Source organism: Ixodes scapularis, unplaced genomic scaffold (assembly GCF_016920785.2).
Source record: "Ixodes scapularis isolate PalLabHiFi unplaced genomic scaffold, ASM1692078v2 PGA_scaffold13__105_contigs__length_92229423, whole genome shotgun sequence".
Classification (NCBI taxonomy): domain Eukaryota; kingdom Metazoa; phylum Arthropoda; class Arachnida; order Ixodida; family Ixodidae; genus Ixodes; species Ixodes scapularis.
In genome coordinates, this window is record NW_024609839.1 from 44,766,996 (window position 1) to 44,786,236 (window position 19,241).

Genomic DNA, 19,241 nt, shown 5'->3' on the forward strand with positions numbered 1-19,241 from the left:
AAGTTTTGACCCCGCCGAGAGACCGACGAAACTTGCTTTTGACGAGTTGTACCTTTTTCCTGCGGCACTGCGCTTTCGTAAAACTTTCCACGTGTTCACAACGGCAAGTCTCAACGGTAACACAGAGTCGTCAAACGCTTCTTCGGCGAATGACGACGCACGGGTAGAAAAGGTGTCTATAGCACGCTGGCAAAACCGCAGCAAAACGCTAGCAAAACTGCAAATCGTCTACGAGCAAGATGGCCGTCCGGTGGCTTCACTCGCGCTGCACCGAACAAGCGGGGAAGCGCGATCTAGCAATTCTCATTGAGATCATTGGCCAAGGTGGGAACTCTCGAGCCTTCTCGTCATATTTGACGGGATTTTACGGGAACAACTACCGAAGCCGGCGCCGCCGCCGCCGCCACCGCCGCTTGAAGGAAATAGATGTAAACACAACCCGCTCGTCGCCGCCGCCGCCAGGAGCGAATTCGTTCCCGCGGCAGCGGATTTTTTCTCAGGTGTAAACGTATCATAAAGTGGGTTTCACATGCAGCTATTAGTTTGGCCCCAGAGCGGCGTGGTTTCTGCCGTTGCGGCGCTCTGGCCAGCCACAGCGGCTGAGCGGCACGGTTCCACCAGGTTAAAAAATGTTTCGTCGCGGCAGAGCGGTTTCCGCGCTGGCCACTCACAGCATGGCGGAAAATCACGTGACTGGAGAAGAAACATTGCGGGAAAGCTGGAGCATAGAACGGCGTTGTTTTCACGTTCTTGAACCAGACGACAAGCAAAGTACGAAAGCGACTGGTTTGCGGTTTCTTTTTTCCAGCGGGTCGAGCTTCTTTGCTTCAGCAGTCGCGTCGGAACTGTTCAGGAGATTATAGAGGAGGAGGACTGCCGTCCTCTTCCTCGGATTTCGTTTTCTGAATGAATTACGCGGCTCTTTTTTACTTTCCTCGCCTGAGTACCAACTGCAGCTACAATGGATGAACAATATGACCAAAGGTACCCTTCAAGTCTCCGTGGATGGACATACTCCGGATCATGACCAGATACCCTCCTTTCGGAAATACGAACTACTCCAACGCCGTCCAGAAGGTTCGAGTCGGCCATATCAGGTGGAGTCTTTACATCGTTTACATCCGAGGAAGGCGCTGCCCGTGACGCTGTCGAGGATGATCCGAGGTTTCATCCTCGGCGACAACGAAATGTGTAGAAAAAAGCAACAAATAAGGGCAAGGCTTAATTAGTATTTCAAACGATTTTTCTTTTGTATATTAAGGAGAAATGAAAGGAAAAACCGAAAACTAAGGCATTAAAGTTGTTGTTAAAATCCGCTGTAACCGACTGTGCGCAACTGCTTGCTGCAGGCACCATGGGTCATCGCAAAGGCAGAACACGCTCATATGAAATGAAACCTCGCGATCCGTGCCGCCGCGCCGCTAGATTTCGGCCGGGCAATCGCTGCATGTGAAACCCGCTTAACTGCACTTTGAAGGATGAAGAAACTTCCTTGGCGTTTTCCGGACTCACTCGTGACAAGCGAGGCAGATCGCATCGCACAGAAGTATCGTCAGCGCGCCGACGTGGCGCATCACTGAACTCGCAGAGCCATAGGCACTTGTTCTCTAAACGTTTTCAAAGAACTCGATCTTTTTGTCCGAAGCGCTGACACGCAAACGGAGCGCCGATTGTGTCGGAGCAGTCGACGCTGCGGTGGTTAGGCTGGACAGGCCGCGGTAAACGTTCCTACGCTGGTGTTCTTCGCTCGCTTTTGCGCCGCTTGATTAAAATTTGTTCTTGCTTCGATAGTTCCAAACGGAAAAATAGCGAATTTAAGTGTTGTCAATCGCAAATAAAATCTGTAAGACACAAACAGAGCCGCTGTCCCGAGTGACGATCTCTCGAAAACGGCTGATATTCGGGTAAACCTGCAGTGTTTTGAGGCACTGCGAGTTCGTCAGACACGTTTTATTCCTAATTCGTCATTAAAATATCGCTTTAATTATTTTCTACTTATGAAAGTAGGATGTCTGAGGATAAGGAAAGAATAAAAATAAAAATAGATTATTTCCAATATGAACTTGATTTTGCAATGCTCATATTTTAATCATGACGCATGGACAGCTTAATTCAGTACCGGCAATGAGTTCGGGGAACAAATGGGAGTTCAGAGGACCAAATGCTGCCGTTAGTCCTTTGAGACCATCTATTTTTTTTTAGAGTGTAGTGTTTTGTTTCCCAATACTTAATTAGAAGAGAGCATTCACTGAACAGATTACTCTTCCTAACGTCTAGAGCACGGTCGATGAAGACGGAGCTGTGTCTGAACAGAGCCGGTTCGTTATGGAACAAGTGTGGCGATGGTTCACTCGCATTTCTAACGAACAGTGTGAGGTGGTGATACACAACTCGGAAAGTAAGAAGTCAACGATAGCCGCTCGAGGAACCGTTCTTATTCGCCCACATGTCTAAAGGGCCACGTGGCACACCACCACGCCGTCACGCAGTCCCCTAAACCGACGGTTTCTTTGCCGGAAGATGTGCGCCGAAGCCCGAGCAAACATGTTTTCGCCTTGGCTGGCTCTGTTCAGACACCACTATCTCCTTCCACGTGGTCTGGTGTCTCCAGAGAAAAAAAAAAAATTCGCAGCAGCTTTCCAAGAAAGCAGCAACGGGTCGGAAGAAGCCATGCATTTCACATTCTCGTTTCAAATGTATAAGATAAACCTAAGCTTTCTAGAGGGGTCTAGTTATCTGACTTACCAAATAGATAGGAACGACGATGATGTCACGTCTCGGACGATTACTGTGGTCTGGTGCTGGCCTCGCCGGGGAAGCTCCTTGGCACAATTCTCCGGTTTCACCTTTGTGATTCGTGCATCTCCGCTGTGGATTGCTGGCTGTTTTGCAAGTGTCAAGCAGCAGCGTTATATCATTCAGCCGTGTCACGTCGAGCCGCCGAGAAGCACTGGCAGAGGTACGCATTCATCCGCTGGAGCTATACGTTTATAGGCTTGTCCCTAGTTAACAGCTACGTGAAAATATTTCTGGTGGAGTATCTTTTAACCACGTGATTTACAGCTTACTCGAATATATGCGTGTTGTGATTATACTCGTAAAATGGGGTATATTAAGTAACAAGCATAAACATCTCCTTATTTGGTGTTACGATTCTAGTCGTCGTTCAAACATTTTTCATATATCATCCCGTCTCCTGTGTATTCAAAACGTTTGTTAACTAAAGACAAAATATTGGAGTGCCCAAGTTTTTAGCAATATTGAACAAAGTTCTAAATTTTAAAAAGCGTAATGACAGCGTGGTGGTAAAGTTCCTTAAATACAACCTAAAATAAAGTGCATGAAAGCAAAATGCCCATCTATGTCTTTCAACGAAGTTTTTTGAAGAAATATGGTCGCATCTGGAAGTTTATTTTTTGCAAACTCGAATTCGACTTTTCCTTCCTTTAAGGAGAGACCATATCATATTGCTGGTTGCCGTTAATTTTAATGATTACTCGACTAAAACACTATGAGATTGGTGATGCCAATCTTAGAAATAACGTATGTGATTGCTCTACTGAATAGAGAGGTCCGAATTAGCTTTTCTGTTTCGTAACTCCGCAGGCAAGGGCAGAGGGGAACTCCAAGCTTAACTACTACTGTCCCACTACATTGCCAGGTATTTTGTCCAATACCATTTGCTTTCGTCAGACTTCGATATAAAGCTGTCTAAACTTGACAGTCATTTCTCAAATATTGTTCCTTTTGTTTTTTCCACAGGGAGCCATGATGTTGGGCCGTCTTGCAGCGCTTCTTGTCCTTGTAGTATCTTGCAAAGCCCAAGAGGAATTGAAGCTGACCCTGGCCAACAACCGCTTCGGTCTTCGGCTATTCCACGCTCTGCCAAGTGCTGCGGAAGTCAATGTCTTCTTCTCGCCTTACAGCGTTTCGACGGGCATGGGGATGACGTACGCTGGAGCCAGGAGAGACACAGCAGAGGAACTCTTCCAAGGCCTGGGTTACTCAGCGTCCGGACTTACGGCTCCGCAAGTTTTAGACTCGTACGCCCGCCACACTCAGCGGCTCTTGTCTTCAGAGTCGCAATCAACCCTCAAGGTTGCCAACGGTGTGGCTATCTAGGAGAATCTGACCCTCCTGGACTCGTTCCGGAACACGCTGGAAAGCTCCTTCAACGCCGAAGTGTATCAAGTTGACCTCGTGCATAGGCAACAGGACGCCTTCGAATTCCTTAACCGATGGGTAAAACGAAAAACGTCAGATAAAATTGACAAACTATTTGACGAGCCTCTTTCACCGTCGACAAAGCTTGTCTTGCTGAACGCCATTTATTTTAAAGGCGTATGGAATACGCAGTTTCACCGGGACTTCACTCAAAAGAGGCAGTTTTGGAACGGTGGCGTCTCTCCTACCCTAGTCGACACCATGATGCAGAATATGTACGTTGGCTACGGCTCTTTCGGCGACTTAGATGTGGACGTTGCTGAACTGCCGTACCGCGGTCGTGACTACAGCATGGTCATCCTGCTACCAAAACGAAACAATGGTGTTGACAAACTCAAGGGGAACCTCACCGTGGAAATTATGAGGAGTCTACTCTCCGAACTTCGAGAGCGGGATGTTGTCGTCTTCTTACCAAAGTGAGTATATCTTATTTAGAACAACATCACCAGGTCGGTGAGCTGTTTGTTATTTGATATACTAAAACCAGAGGCAAAAAAGACGGCAAACTCAACGTCTCAATCTGACTTGTCGAATAAGCTTTCGCGTAGCTAATTTTAGACTATATTAACGTACAGAACGTGAAATCTTGAAGTAGTGACTGTCAATGTCTTTAGTTTTGTTGTTAAAGCGACGAAATGACCCGTAAGAGATATCTTGAATATGGATTTCTGCTTATAAAACCCTTAAACAACAAGAAAACACGAGAAAAAAAAAAAGGGGCAACACAATGCCGTCTCAAAAGCTTGGTTTTGAGACGTCGCTGTGTTGCTCATTTTTTGTTGTCCTTGTCTCGGTGTTTTATCAGTATGACCTTTCACCAGCTAGCCTGCGCTACTACCCTTACTTATTTAATTAATTTTTGTCCTTCCTAGCTTGATAGATTTGATTAAAATGTTTTTCTATTAGCGTTACGCTTTGAATTTGGAATTTACAGGAAATGAAATAAAAAATAAACGCCAGCCAGTTTTGTGTTTAGACGTTTTTATCCTATTACGGGAGAAAAAAAGAACAAGAAAGAACACTTTGTATGTTTCGTTGCAATCATACCCAAGTATACAGATCATTTGTAGCTCGACGTCAACAATCAGAAAACTGCCTCTGGTTAGCAGGATTAAATATATTTTTATTTTACTATATAAAGACCAGAACGCGTGCTGTTTGCTGTAAAGATGAGAACACTGCCAGCAATAGCGTGAGATATGTCTTCTGGTTGGCAAAACTCTCACTTTTCATGTTAAAACTTATGGGCAACCTGGGGATTCATAGCGCTAGACCAATTTTGCCGCATGCTAATTCGGCCGCGGTCATTTCCACCGCGAGGGAGGTCCGCCGTTGATAAAAGGCCGTCGCAGCGTACGCGCGGGGGCTTGCTGAGTCGCGGCGCGGGGGAGAACAGTGAATCAATGACTACGTGTGGTTGAACCAGTGCGTTGTGTCATTCTCCGATACGGGTAGCAACGAGGAAAATCCTACAAACTCTACCGTCTCATACACTGATCTTTCCGAACGAAATTTCTTCGAGCAGGTTCAAACTGGAGAGTACATACCAGCTGGAAGGCCCCTTGAAAGCCCTAGGAATAAGGCAGATCTTCAGCAATGGCGCCGACCTGTCCGGAATCAGCGACAGAAATTTGCGCGTCTCGGCCGTCGTCCACAAGGCGGTTCTGGAGGTGAGCGAAGAAGGCAGCAAAGCGTCTTCAGCCACGGGTTTCCTCGTCGAGCCCGGCAGTGGCATGCCGGTGGAGTTTGTCGCTGACCATCCGTTCCTCCTGTTCATACGGAACACGAGAACGAACGACATAATCTTTGCTGGTCAAGTCAACAAGCTGTAGAATGCGTGGTGCAATAAAATGATTCAAACTTTTTACGGGGGCCTTTATGTTTGAAGAAGGTGTCTAAGAAGGTTGCACATCTGCTAATTAATATATTGCGGTTGAATTGAAGATACAAGAAGATAATGCTAGAAGAGGGACAAGGAGTAAAATTTTTACTGTTTTGAATTGTTTCTTGTGGGCGTGGAAAGTTTAAGTTTATTTATATATCAGGTTCAAAGCTCCCGGATATGCAATCAGTCATGCCCAAGAAACCAAAACAGATATTTGACAATTTTCTAAAATGACCTGAGGAAGGGTGGAGAACAAGAAAAATCCAAAATGGAAGATACACTGTAAAAATCAATCACTTTCGAGCCGTTGCCTTTTGTCCTTTCTTCTTCTGCTTTGAATTCTTCTCGTTTTCCACCCATTGTCGGGTGGTTAAAGAAAATGATAAATCTACACCAGCTCGCCTGGACCATCATTTGTTTTCGTAAACATTTTCTATTTTAATAATTTAAGCCCCTTGACTCACTTGTTTTCAGTTTATTAAAATATACCTTTTTTTTAGAGGCTGCTTGCTTAGAACGTTTCGCTCTAAGAGACACACGTTTTGCCGTAAGCATTTGCAAGAAGAAAGCAATCAATACTGATGTCGTCACACACGTGCCAAAACAGTCGCGGGGCAAGGTTTCAGCGAGGGCACCTTAATAACCGGTTCATTGCCGGCGGTCACCGCAAGCGCCCATTCAACAATCCGCCCTCACAGAGACGAAGCTGGGACGCGTGCTTCCTATATATATTTTGAACGTGTATCCCATCAATCGATTCACACGACTGCCTTCCATTAAAAGGTGAGTACAGTTTTGAAAACATCGTTTAGACCTAACGATGAGCTCCTCGATCGCTCTCGAATTCCCGACAAACGAGTTGTTTTTGCATACATTTTTAGAGTTATCACCAATATTAAGTGACTTTGGTTTGCGCCTGCAATGAGTGCGTGGACTAAGTGCACAATGAGAATGGGACAATGCGGAGACTGTATTTTCATAAGTGAACGCCCTGTGACACCGCTTCACGGTATCGTTTGTGCACAGCATCCCGCGTCGCATTCTTACGGCCAAGTCCTATCGGGAAAACAATCCACTAATGATGCTCGTAGAAATGCCATATCTACTTTCTCGCTAAGCTTTTCTGTGTTTTGAATACCAGTTATTGGCGAGAAAAGAACATACCCATGAACAAGTGATCGTATACCGCTGAAGATTTACCCCTGTCGTTTATAAAGCTGCCTTTTGTAGTGTCGACGAGATATGTTGGCCTTTTGTTCGCCACGTGAGACATACTGGGCGGCAATCACGCCCATTATTTTACAGCGGAGCTTTTAAGGGCTAGTTTCCCCGGGATCATGTTCGGTAGCGAACAAATGTTGACACAACACTCTGGTTGCCACCGTCGCTCATAGATGGCGGTAGCTGTCCAGAGTGTTGTGTTTGCCGGTTGTCTGCTTGCGCCGTCGCCAAAAGATCACGGCAACCTTTCCAGCCTTTGCACTCTGGCTTGCCGACTTGCGGACGGTCGTTACTTCATTCCCACCGTAGTACAGCTTCACTGGTCTTCTTCGCCGGCGTGGAAAGGCTGGAATTTTTTTTTTTGTATGTGTCAAATTTGGGGCAATTTTTTAGTGTTTTTTTACTAAAGGAGGTTTAAGAGATAGATTACAGCAAATCACAATGTAAATGTTTTTTTTTTCTTTCCAAACGCAGGGTACAACACGATGAGGGTCATTTTTGTGATCCTGCCATTCTGCGGCGTTGTCCTCGGCGAAAAAGACAAGCTAACTACAGCGAACAATTATTTCGGCATCCGGCTTCTTCAGAACCTACCAAGCAGCGGAGAAGAAAACTTATTTTTTTCACCTTACAGCGTGTCTATGGCGATGGGAATGGCTTACGCTGGCGCTAAGGGTAAGACACAAGAAGAGCTGCTGAGGGGCCTGGGTTACTCTCAGTCAGGGCTAACCAGAGACGAAGTCCTTGACGCACACGTTCGCCATAGCCAAAAATATCTGCCTGGTGCTTCCAACACGACGATTAACGTGTTCAACGGAGCGGCTGTCGACGAAAGTCTTAGTGTCCTACCCGCCTACAAAGAGGCCATCAAGAACGTCTTCCAAGCGGAACTGCACAAGGTCGATTTTAAACAGAAAGGACAGGAAGCTGTGGACATAATCAACGAATGGGTCAAAAGCAGGACGCAGCAGAAAATCCAGAAACTTTTCAGCGAGCCGCTTGGCCCCGACACGCGGATGGTCTTGCTCAATGCCATCTATTTCAAGGGAGTGTGGAGCACGGGCTTTAATGAGGAGCAGACCAGAAAGCGGCGATTCCTCAATGGTGGACTCACTCCTACCGAAGTCGACACGATGCAAGGTGTATTCCACACGCATCACAACTTTTTCGATGATTTGCAACTCGATGTGATCGATCTGCCTTACAGTGGCCACGACTACAGTATGACCATCCTGCTGCCTCGCAAGAAGGACGGAGTGGAAGCCCTCAAAAGAAACCTCACACTGAACCTTTTTGAACATCTGGTCGCAGAACTAAGGGAGAGAGACGTATACCTTACCCTGCCGAAGTAAGTAGCTCGATTTGTTACGCACATGTTGCTTAGATTGTAAGTAATAACATCCTGAAACATGGTTCCTTTCCGTTCCGTACGAGGTAGGGTTTTCTGCACGTGGCATAAAACTTTACTTCCGCCACTTTATTGACGTCACAAAGAAAAATATATGTCAGCAGACCATGCAACTAACGTTTAAGCCCTTAAACCTGGAGTGACTTGGTTAAGATAACTTAATGGAAGTAGTTTCACTCGGAGTGTTCGTGTCTGTGTTCAAGTGTTTAGGCGTTTAATTCCTCGTTGTTGGAATGCACGAAGTTTCTTTTTTAACTATTTTTTTTAAATCGAGACGAAGATTTAATTGGAAAGGTTCGTGGAAACGTGAGTGTCTGGAGCAGGAATGGGCAGTAAGCTTAATATACAGTTACCCCAAAGTTTTCTGGTGTTCATAAAGACTTCGAGAGGGTTAAGTTCCTATTAAGTAATTATGGTGTTGTTTGACGCCCTATAATGTATTTTGCTTTTTTCTACCTTTCCTCAAGGTTCAAGTTTGAGACAGAATACTCACTCAAGGAACCTCTGACTAACCTGGGCATAAGGAACATCTTCAGCGATGGCGCCGACCTGTCGGGCATCAGCGACCACGAGGCGCTGCTCGTGTCGAGAGTTGTCCACAAGGCAGTCATTGAGGTTAATGAAAAATACAGCGAGGCGGCAGCCGTCACAGCCGTTGTTGTGACCCGTATTGTTGGCGGAGATCTGACAGCCCACGTTTCCGTTGACCACCCTTTCCTCTTTTTCATACGGAACAAAGACACGAGTGACATTCTCTTTGCGGGACAGGTGAACAAACTCTGAGTGAATAAAGACGTTACTGAAGCGTAACAAAGCAAGCAAGCAGCAAAGTCTGGTTGAAAAAGAACACAAAAATAAAACTTAGAAAGTTTCATCCAAGCAGAAATCTTAACCAAATAATGTTTATAAAAAAACTTTTTTTTATTATTATTATTTTCTTTTAGCGAGGCGTCAGCTACCATCTTGAGATTTTGGATATGAATATTTTTTGTCGGGTTTTTGTTAAACGTCATGGAGTGTTTATTTTTTGTCGGATTAGTTTTGGTGAGGTATTAATAGCGTCACTCATGACAAATTGCGCTGTGAACGATCTCACTGGATGATACATATATGGACAGAGGTCAACCAACGTACCAACCAAGTTGGCCGAGAAGTGTGATTCATACGCAAGGGTCCCAAACTGGTCTTTTGCAAGATCGCCAAAGAAGTCTCGGGTGCTTCGTTTTTTTTCTATGTGCCCTTTGGATTACGATACGAATAAAAATGCAGTGTTGATTACATTCAAATTGAATTTAGGAAAATATAACTGTTCAAGAAAATCAGCAGTGCATTCTTAGTAACGGGATGCTGGCGATGTGTGCCACCCATTGCGTTACTGTGGTTAGTCGTTTTGTGACCACCCAGGAGTAAAGAGGAGAGTACCCTATTGAAAATTTCATCAAGATACGTAATTTGGGACACTGACTGCCAGTCAGCAGCCTTGGTAGAACGTGCCCTGATGGTCCACCAGATGACGTGTGACTGCCACTGCCAAGGGAATTTCATCAACAAGGGCAGCATTTATATAAGAGTAAAGCTATACGCACTTATAAATATCGCCAAATGCCTCGACAAAACAAAGTGTTCGAGAAAAAATAGGAAGAAACAAAGCAGGTCCACCACGGATCGAACCCGCGTCCACTTACGTACAAAGCGGACACCTTAACCCCTACGCTATGCCATCTTCTTTTTTCTTTATTGCATGATGTAAGTCAAACGCATAAGTTGAGCATGCACACGCACATAGGCCACTAAAAGACCTCAGCCGACTTGGCTGACGTCGGGAACTGTTAAAAGTCCTTGAGGGCAGAGAGCCCATCAAGAAGAGGCAACCACTCTGGGGGTGGTTGCAGTGGCTTGAACATTTCCTTCAAGAAACACATGTGCTCTACAAAGTATTTATAAACAGGCCGCACATCAACATCTGCGTGTCGCACAGCCATGCGGCATCGCCATATGCTGCGCAGGCCGAGCAGCAGGAGCATGTCGAAAGAAATACCATTTTCATCTTCTACAGCTAAGTAGCGTATGCCATGTGGCGTTAATGAGGGGTCTTTTTTGAGGGTCCTTTGGAGGACATCCCAAAAAAAGACAGCGTCCCAACAGTCTAGAAAGACGTGTTCAACGGTCTCTTGCTTTTTGCAAAGGATGCAGTTGTCAGACCATGCAACTGGCAGGCCTTTTTCGACCAACCAGGCTTTGACTGGAAGCGTCTGACTGTGCAGCTTGAAAAAGAAGGTTTTCACGTTCGGGGGCACCAGCATTCTTTTGACACGTTTTAACACGTCCTGCCCAGGGCCTGCACTATACAAAAAACGATACATGGGAATGGGAAAAAGTACATCAGTCAAATCTGTCGTTAGTCGTTTACGTGGCACTCCGGACAAGTATTCAAGCGAGAAACGCGTAACTAAAAAACAATACGCCCCCACAACTTCTTTCAAAAAACCCCGCACACAGGCACTGAAGTCCTCGCTCGATGAAACAACAAAACTAGGAATCGCTCTGCTTAGCCGAACTTGAATGATGGTTCGCAAAAGAGGGTCTTTTTGGTCGCGGAGAAAAATAAATCTGTTGACCAACTGCCTCACAAACAAATGAGACAGGCCGAGACCACCGGCTTTGAGACTACGAAAAAGATTAGTGCGGCTCGTACGCTCCCATACAGAGCACCAAATAAAAACTGCAAAGACACGGTGCATACGTTGCACGTTGATTCGCGAGCAGTACAGCACCTGCAAGATGTACCACACTTTGGCTGCAAGAAACGCATTGCAGACAGCTGCGCGAGCGAAGATGGATAACCCCCCACCTCTCAACTTGGTCGCCTTTTCGCGTAAAGCTTCAACTTGACCGCGCCAATACTCGTCGTTGGTGCGGTAGTACTCGAGGGGAACCCCAAGATAGTGGGGCAGCGATTCGGTGCATACAACACGTTCAAAGACAACCGGCGTTGAAGGCCAATTGCCGTGCCACAACCCCAAACACTTTTCCCAATTAACGGAACTACATGTATTGTCACAAAACATTTCCGACAGCTCTATGGCTTTGATGACACTTTCTTTGTCCACACAAAAAATCGCCACATCGTCCGCGTACGACAAAATACGCACTTCAATAGCTTGTAACTGAAACCCCCGGATCGACTCACTCCGAATAATACTTAAACAAAACGGCTCAAGAAAAATACAAAACAGCAAAGGCGAAAGTGGACAGCCTTGTCGCACTGAAGAGAAAAGCCGAATGCGCTCGCTGACAGACTTGTTTACCACAAGTCTAGTCGCAGAATTTTTGTACGCCATGCGCACGCCATTACACAGAACAGAACCTAAATGAACATAGCTTAAAAGTGAAAAAAGAATTTCGTGCGACACGCGGTCGAAGGCTTTTTCTAAATCTACCTGTAACATGGCAACCCTTCGCACCATGGCGTCGCAGCACTCCAAAATACTGCGGGCGACATGTATGTTTGTAACTATGCTTGTCCCTCTTATTCCACACGTCTGGTGTGGGCCGACGATAACTCAAATAACGCTTTGCAAACGTTCCGCTAAGACCTTCATCAGAATTTTATAATCAACGTTCGTTAGTGTGATCGGGCGGTACGAACCAACGAAACGAAGTTTTACAGGGTCGTCACTCTTCGGTATGAAAATGGTGTGCGTGCATAAAAACGATGGAGGCAAAACATTAAGTCTGTACGCTTCACGAAAGACGCAGTGCAAAAAAGGGGCAAGTTGTTCTTTAAACTCTTTGTAAAACTCGGCGCCCAAACCGTCCGGTCCTGGCGCTTTTCCGATCTGCAAATTGTCGATCGCCTTTTCAACTTCCCATAACATAATGGGCTGTTCCAACTTTTCCTGCAATTCATCCGAAAGGCGCGGCATTAACGGTAAATAATAGGCTTCAAACTCATCCTTTTTGGGCGCGCGGTAGCTGAAAAGGTTTTTATAGTAGTCGACAAAAGCCCGTTCGATTACTTTTTTATCGCGTGACAGAACCCCTTGATACAAAATCTCGCCGATGTCACTCTTACTGGCGTAAGTCTTTTCCACCCCTATCGCCCTTTTCGTGGGTATCTCACCGCACGATAACCGCTTGAACCGCGCACGTACCATAGCCCCCCTATAGACAGCCGGCAACGGCCAGGCGGCGCCAGCAGGGTGAGGGCGAACGGTTATACCCTATCTCGTTGTAACTTGGCAAACGGCGAACGATAAGCCCCACATTGCTTGCCGAATGCTTCGAAATGCGCGACGTATACGAGCGCAACGCACACATATTGGAGCATGACGCAGCGAAAAACCTGATACTTCTTCGGAGTTGAGGCGCGCTCCGGTGATACGCAGTCACGTTCCGATTGGCCCGCCAGGGCCGTAGCTTCCGCTCTACTGGCACGTTACGCGATCACGGCTTCCTGGGATACCCAGTATTTCTTGTTTCAGGCACTAGGCCTCAGCGGCGCCACCAGAGTAATAGCTCATGTTTGAACAATGCAGCCTCCACTCCCAGGGGTACCCAATATTTCTTGCTTCAGTCGCTAGATGGCGCCAAACCAAACAGCATGGCAGGTTGCCTGTATACCGTTCGGTATCAAGAACCTCGAGGCGTTTCCTGATACTAGTAATCTCGTTGAAAAAGATACCAGGCGAAAGGCATTCTTCCTGGACCAAGTTCTGAAGAAGTTCGTTTAAATTACGCGTTTCTTTTTCTTCATCGTGCTTCAAGGAACTGGAGCGTTCGATAGCTGCCATCTTCGTTTCCTGTTTAAATAATTCCCATTTAACGCCGAACGCCTCCCCTTTCGCGCTTGCCAACTCCTCCAGTTTTTGGCGCACTGCCTTAGAAAAACAATCGTCTTTAAGAAGCAAGGCATTAAACTTCCATAAACCCCACACGAACTTCTTCGGAGTCTCTATAGGGGAACAAATTTTAAAAGAAACAAGAGCATGGTCATTGAAAGAGACGTGGTCGGCCGCATACTGCTTGCACGCTCTAACAAGGTCGAGCGAAACGTACGCACGATCCAACCGCGCATGACTGGCGTTTTGAAAATGCGTATAGTGCACCTCTCTCCCACTCGACGCGCAAAGTGCAACATCTTCCAAATCACAACGATCGACCATGCCATTTAAGAAATATGTACTGTTATCCCTGAACCGTACACTGTTCGATCTGTCCTGCGCTGCACAAACACAGTTAAAATCCCCTAACACAATAACGATGCGGTCCGATTGCAGATACTGTTCAATGAATTCAAAAAAAAAAAAAAAAACCGTTCACCTGCATTCGTAGGGGCGTAAATGCAAAGCACGCGAAACGACATTTGAAACGAAAAAATCGCACAAAACAAAGCGCCCCGCATCACAGCTAATGACTTCCTCTACGGTCGCCATTGACTTCTTTAAAAATAAAAGACACCGCCCCGACGTCCCCTTAGCGTGGCTGACGCACACGTCATACCTCGCTTCAAAAAGCCGTACCATGCTCTCCGTCTAAGCCTCGCTTTCCATTTTCGTTTCCTGAACCGCGACTATGTCAAGGTCCTTCTCAATAAACAAACGGTTCACCTGGTATTGGCGACGCCTGGCACATAAGCCGCGCACATTTAAAGTGCCCACACGTAAAGATTGCTCAAGGTTCATGAACGGTTAATAAAAAAAAATGAAAGCCGCTTACAACTCCCTGGAACGCCGAATTAGAGCGCAGCTCTTGAGGAGGAGGAGGGAAGGGCACTGGGGGGGGGGGGTTAAACTAACCAGGGGGGGGGGTCACGTTACCTTGGGGGTCACGTGACCCCCAATGCCGATGATGTCATCACTGACGTCACTGATGACGTCATCAGTGACGATGACGATGCGGGTACCGATGACGTCATTAGTGACGTCACTGATGACTTCACCAGTGATGATGACGATGACGATGCGGATGTAGGTGACGTCATCAGTGACGTCGCTGATGACGTCATCAGTGATGATGACGATGACGATGCGGATGCCGGTGACGACATCAGTGACGTCACTGATGACGTCATCAGTGATGATGACGATGACAATGCGGATTCCGGTGACGTCATCAGTGATGATGACGATGACGATGTGGATGCCGGTGACGTCATCAGTGATGATGACGATGACGATGTGGATGCCGGTGACGTCATCAGTGATGATGACGATGACGATGTGGATGCCGGTGACGTCATCAGTGATGATGACGAGGACGATGCGGATGCCGGTGACGTCATCAGTGATGATGACGATGACGATGTGGATGCCGGTGACGTCATCAGTGATGATGACGATGACGATGTGGATGCCGGTGACGTCATCAGTGATGATGACGATGACGATGCGGATGCCGGTGACGTCATCAGTTATGACGATGACGATGTGGATGCCGGTGACGTCATCAGTGATGATGACGATGACGATGTGGATGCCGGTGACGTCATCAGTGATGATGACGATGACGATGTGGATGCCGGTGACGTCATCAGTGACGATGACGTCATCGGGGGTCACGCGACATCGGCGGGGGTCACGTGACCTCGAGGAGGGGGCCACGTGACTTCGGGGGGTCACGTGACCCCCCACGAGGTCACGTGACCTTGGTGGGGGGCTCGCGCGGTGCATTATGGGACATTTCCCATGATGCACCGCGCGGTTACGCCGACGCCGACGGCGACGGCGACGGCGACGCCGACGCCGACGCCGACGGCGACGCCGCTCAAGCCGGAAACGGGCCCCTAAGAGCTGCGCTCTAAAAGGCGGGGGGGCAGACAAAGAGCGAGGTAAGCACGGAAAAAGAAAAGGAGTCACGCGTACAGAAGTAAAAGAACTCGGGTAAAGCACAACGCTAGAGACACGTACAGCCGGAAAAGCCATACACTCACAGGGAGTCTTTTCGACGACGATCGTCCGGCGGGACACGCGGCTTCACCGCGACCTTCGACTTTTTAGACCCTGGCACAGGCACCGTGTAGGGGTTCGGTCCGCAGGTGCTAGCTGGCGTAGCCACAGGTTCCCTCGGACGCTTGACTGTCTGAGTGAAGTCCATGGCGTGGTCCTGCCCGTCGACCACTGCTGCGTCGTTATTCTCAATGATGGGAAGGCCGCTCGATGCAGCCGAAGGTCCACCTTCGAGACGTGCTTGCTTCTCGGGTAGGTGTTTCATGGCCGCTGCGCCGGGGGTGGCTGGCCCCTCCGTCGTGGCCTCGGAGTTTCTCTCTGGAGACGTTATATCAGGGTTACTGTCGTCCTTGGTTGCAGACATTTCACACTGTTCCGCCGGTTGCAGTGCGGTTGGAGGTGACCCTCCCACGGCTTCCTCCGCCTCGACGCCATCCATTAGATTTTCAGAGTTGTCGTCCAACTTGCGGTCCCGGGCTATCGAGGCGTAGGTCTTGACACAGTCTGCTGCGTCGTGGCCGTAGCGGTGGCAGTCAGAGCAGCGGGGGACGCGGCGGTCCCGGCGAATGTGGCCCGTACGACGGCACCGAAGACAGAGCGGAGCACGGCCAGGCACCACGACCAGGACCTTACAACCTTCCAGGCGCATCTCGTGGGGGAGGCTGTCTACAGTGTAGCCTTCCTTGAGGGTCAGGCGTGCACTGCGGGTGTTGGACTCGACAGCCTCGAACCCCTTCTCCCGGAAAAAATCCCTCGCTACCTCGGACACCTCACCGTAGCGCTCCAGCTCTTTCTTCACGCGGCCGTTAGGAACGTCGCCGGGTCGATGACGAGGCACCGCCCCCCCTTGATCTTCAGCTCTTGCGCCTCCACCAACCTTTGCTTGGCAGCAGGTGACTGCATCCTCAGTAGCCACAAGTGATTCATCTGATGTGGCCCGGCGGAGGCCAAGTCCTTCAGCAAGTCCAGTCGTTGAAGTTCCAGGCGGAAGTCTTGAATGCGATAGGGCCGTCCTTTTACGTCGCAGTGCAAAAAGACCGCGTTGGTGACAACATAACCGGTAGGCAGTTGGGGCAGGATAATCTTATATTCGTCAGCGTTTTCACAAACAGACGTACCACGGCCTGACGCGGCCGTTTTCACCGCTCCGCCGGAGCTCATGATTATCACGTCCGTTCGCCTCGGCGTCCGGAAGTGGAATGTATGCTATGCCATCGCTTAGGAAACTCGATTTGACCATTCGTTTTATACGAGTTTAGCGGAGTGCGTATAGCCATTTCCGTCCGAAGTGCCCTCCGGAGTGCGTATAGCTTTACTCTTTATATCAAGCTTAAATTCCGAGGTGGCAATCTTGGATGGCTATGAAATGGTTCACAAGCCGAGGTGGCCATCTTGCATGGCTGTGAAACGGTTGACAAATCCTTAAAGCGAATGTAATTCATGACATCAAAAATCAGGAAAAGTGTGTACCCGTCCTTTTTTTTTTTCCCTTTTGAAATGTGCGTTTTTCATGCAAAAGGGACATTCGTTTACAAACGGGACCACATGCGCCGTAAGCATGTTTCAAAGAAACGCCCTCGATGTCTGAAACTTTCGGGACGACCGTATACACTTTAATTCACAAAACCTATGCGACTCCGTTGAAGCTAGAGAGAAAGCATGCATGCTACGACAGACAGCCCTGGCTTCCACGGACGAACGCGAGCAGCAGACATATCTGAACTACGCTCGCGGATGCTTTTGTCTGCACTCTTCATGAAACAATAATAATGAGGTGCGACACAGCGGTAAGGCCAATAGCCCATGCCAGATAGAAAGGCATAAACTTTGTAGCCCAAACCTCTGGAACCAAGTCAGGAGCATTTTAGTATTGCAGCTCGAGATTCTGACAATGAGCGCATCGCTCTAAAGAATGCTTCGGCTGCATATGCACTTAAGCCTTCAGCATGTTATGCAAAGCACTCGTACATCACTCGCCGTACTTCAGTTCTACCCACCTGCCATGTACAGTACTTTCGCGTCGTAGAACGATCCTTCTCTTCGCGCGTCTCCGGCCCAGTATACCTGGTACACCTTGTCGTCTTCAACTGCTCCGCTAAATTCCCTTACATCGTCGGAACTCACAACAGGCTGGGTCTTGCCGAGTAGAAATTCGACTAAAACATAAGACATTGTAGAGCCCGGGCAGGATCGACAGATTGGAGCAAGCGGGCAAACAAAGCGAGTCGAGAGCGATCGTTCATGGAAGCTCGGCGAAGCCTCTATGGGCGATGCAAAAGTGGCGTGTTCGGCGTTTCGGCGGGCTTCTGATCAAGGTTGTCGGTCGGTTGCGTGTCATATCTCTAACATCAGCGGTTTTATGGGCTCACGTCCCGAAATCGTTTTCTCGTGGATAGATTATTTTTCGTATTCATAGATTTGACGAAATAGTGGTATCCGAACGAACTTTACGTCCTTTGACCGTACGTCTGTCTGCATGTCAAAGCCTCTTGATGTACGGTCAGAGACAATCGATGTACAATCAGAATCGCCACCAAGACATCTTGATGGCGTTTCGCGGCGGCCGACTGCCACCAGGAAACCATCAGAAAGCTGACAAGCGGAGTCTGACTGGAGTTTGACTGTCGGTCAGAGTAACTTGTTGGCCAATCAGACATGCTCGACGTACAGTCAGGCACAGTCAGCGGTCCACTAGAAAATATTGACTGGCAAACAGGGTTATATTGATGGATTTTTCATTCGGGTATGTGGTGAAAGTTTTTACTGTTTTTTAATAAAACGTTTGCCCACTCAAGGGAGCTGTGCAACACTTTTAACGTAGAATGAATTTGCATCTTGTACTTCTGACATACACAAAGGACATTCACACACTGACTTTCACTTAGAACTGAAAACACCTCTGCTTCCTTTGATATGTTTCGATTCCACCGCGTAATCGCGAGTTAAAAATGACAGTATTTCACGATCTGCAGCCGCGAGCGGAGACAATGAGAACTACGCGGCGTGACCTTCCAAAGGGGACACTTAAATATATATATATATATATATATATATATATATATATATATATATATATATATATATATATATATATATATATATATATTCATATATATATATATGAGTATATATACCAAGTTGTGCAACGACCTGTTTCATAAAATGTAATATTTTTTTAAATCTTCTGGTTCCAACATAAAAATAAATGTGTAAAAAAACAGGTGTCATCGACAAAAAATTATTTTTCGCCATTTCAGTGGCGACATAGACCCGAACCCCGGGCGTCCCCATTTCACGTCACAGCGCACGTGACTTGGAAGATGGTGAAGGAGTTGAGAGGCGCCAAAACACCAATCTTTGTCATTTAAAAAAGAAAAAAAAAACAAAAACAAAAAAACAACTAGTATATGTGGACAAAAGCGCTCTTGTGTTCTTTACTTCAGAAGGGTTGAGACACCAACTCCAACAATTATTTAAGCAAATCGCTAAACTTCTGTTGCTTGTATGTTTAGACAGCTTCGATATGGGTAGCCTGCAGGGGTGACTGGTCTCTTAG

At 47.4% G+C, this 19,241-nt stretch overlaps 1 protein-coding gene and 1 pseudogene across 2 annotated transcripts; both read left to right on the forward strand.

The window, feature by feature from the left end:
• Positions 1–2,981: 2,981 nt before the first annotated feature.
• LOC8037534 lies at positions 2,982–6,091 on the forward strand (annotated as a pseudogene). Its single transcript, XR_006077660.1, has 4 exons — positions 2,982–3,032; positions 3,607–3,661; positions 3,763–4,640; positions 5,750–6,091. The product of XR_006077660.1 is annotated as an intracellular coagulation inhibitor 1-like (transcript).
• A 1,724-nt stretch (positions 6,092–7,815) lies between these two features.
• On the forward strand, positions 7,816–9,521 carry LOC120840304 (intracellular coagulation inhibitor 1-like). The gene is made up of 2 exons (XM_040210758.3): positions 7,816–8,678; positions 9,206–9,521. The coding sequence occupies exons 1-2, from the start codon at positions 7,816–7,818 to the stop codon at positions 9,519–9,521; spliced, it is 1,179 nt and encodes a 392-aa protein (XP_040066692.2).
• The last annotated feature ends 9,720 nt before the right edge of the window (positions 9,522–19,241 follow it).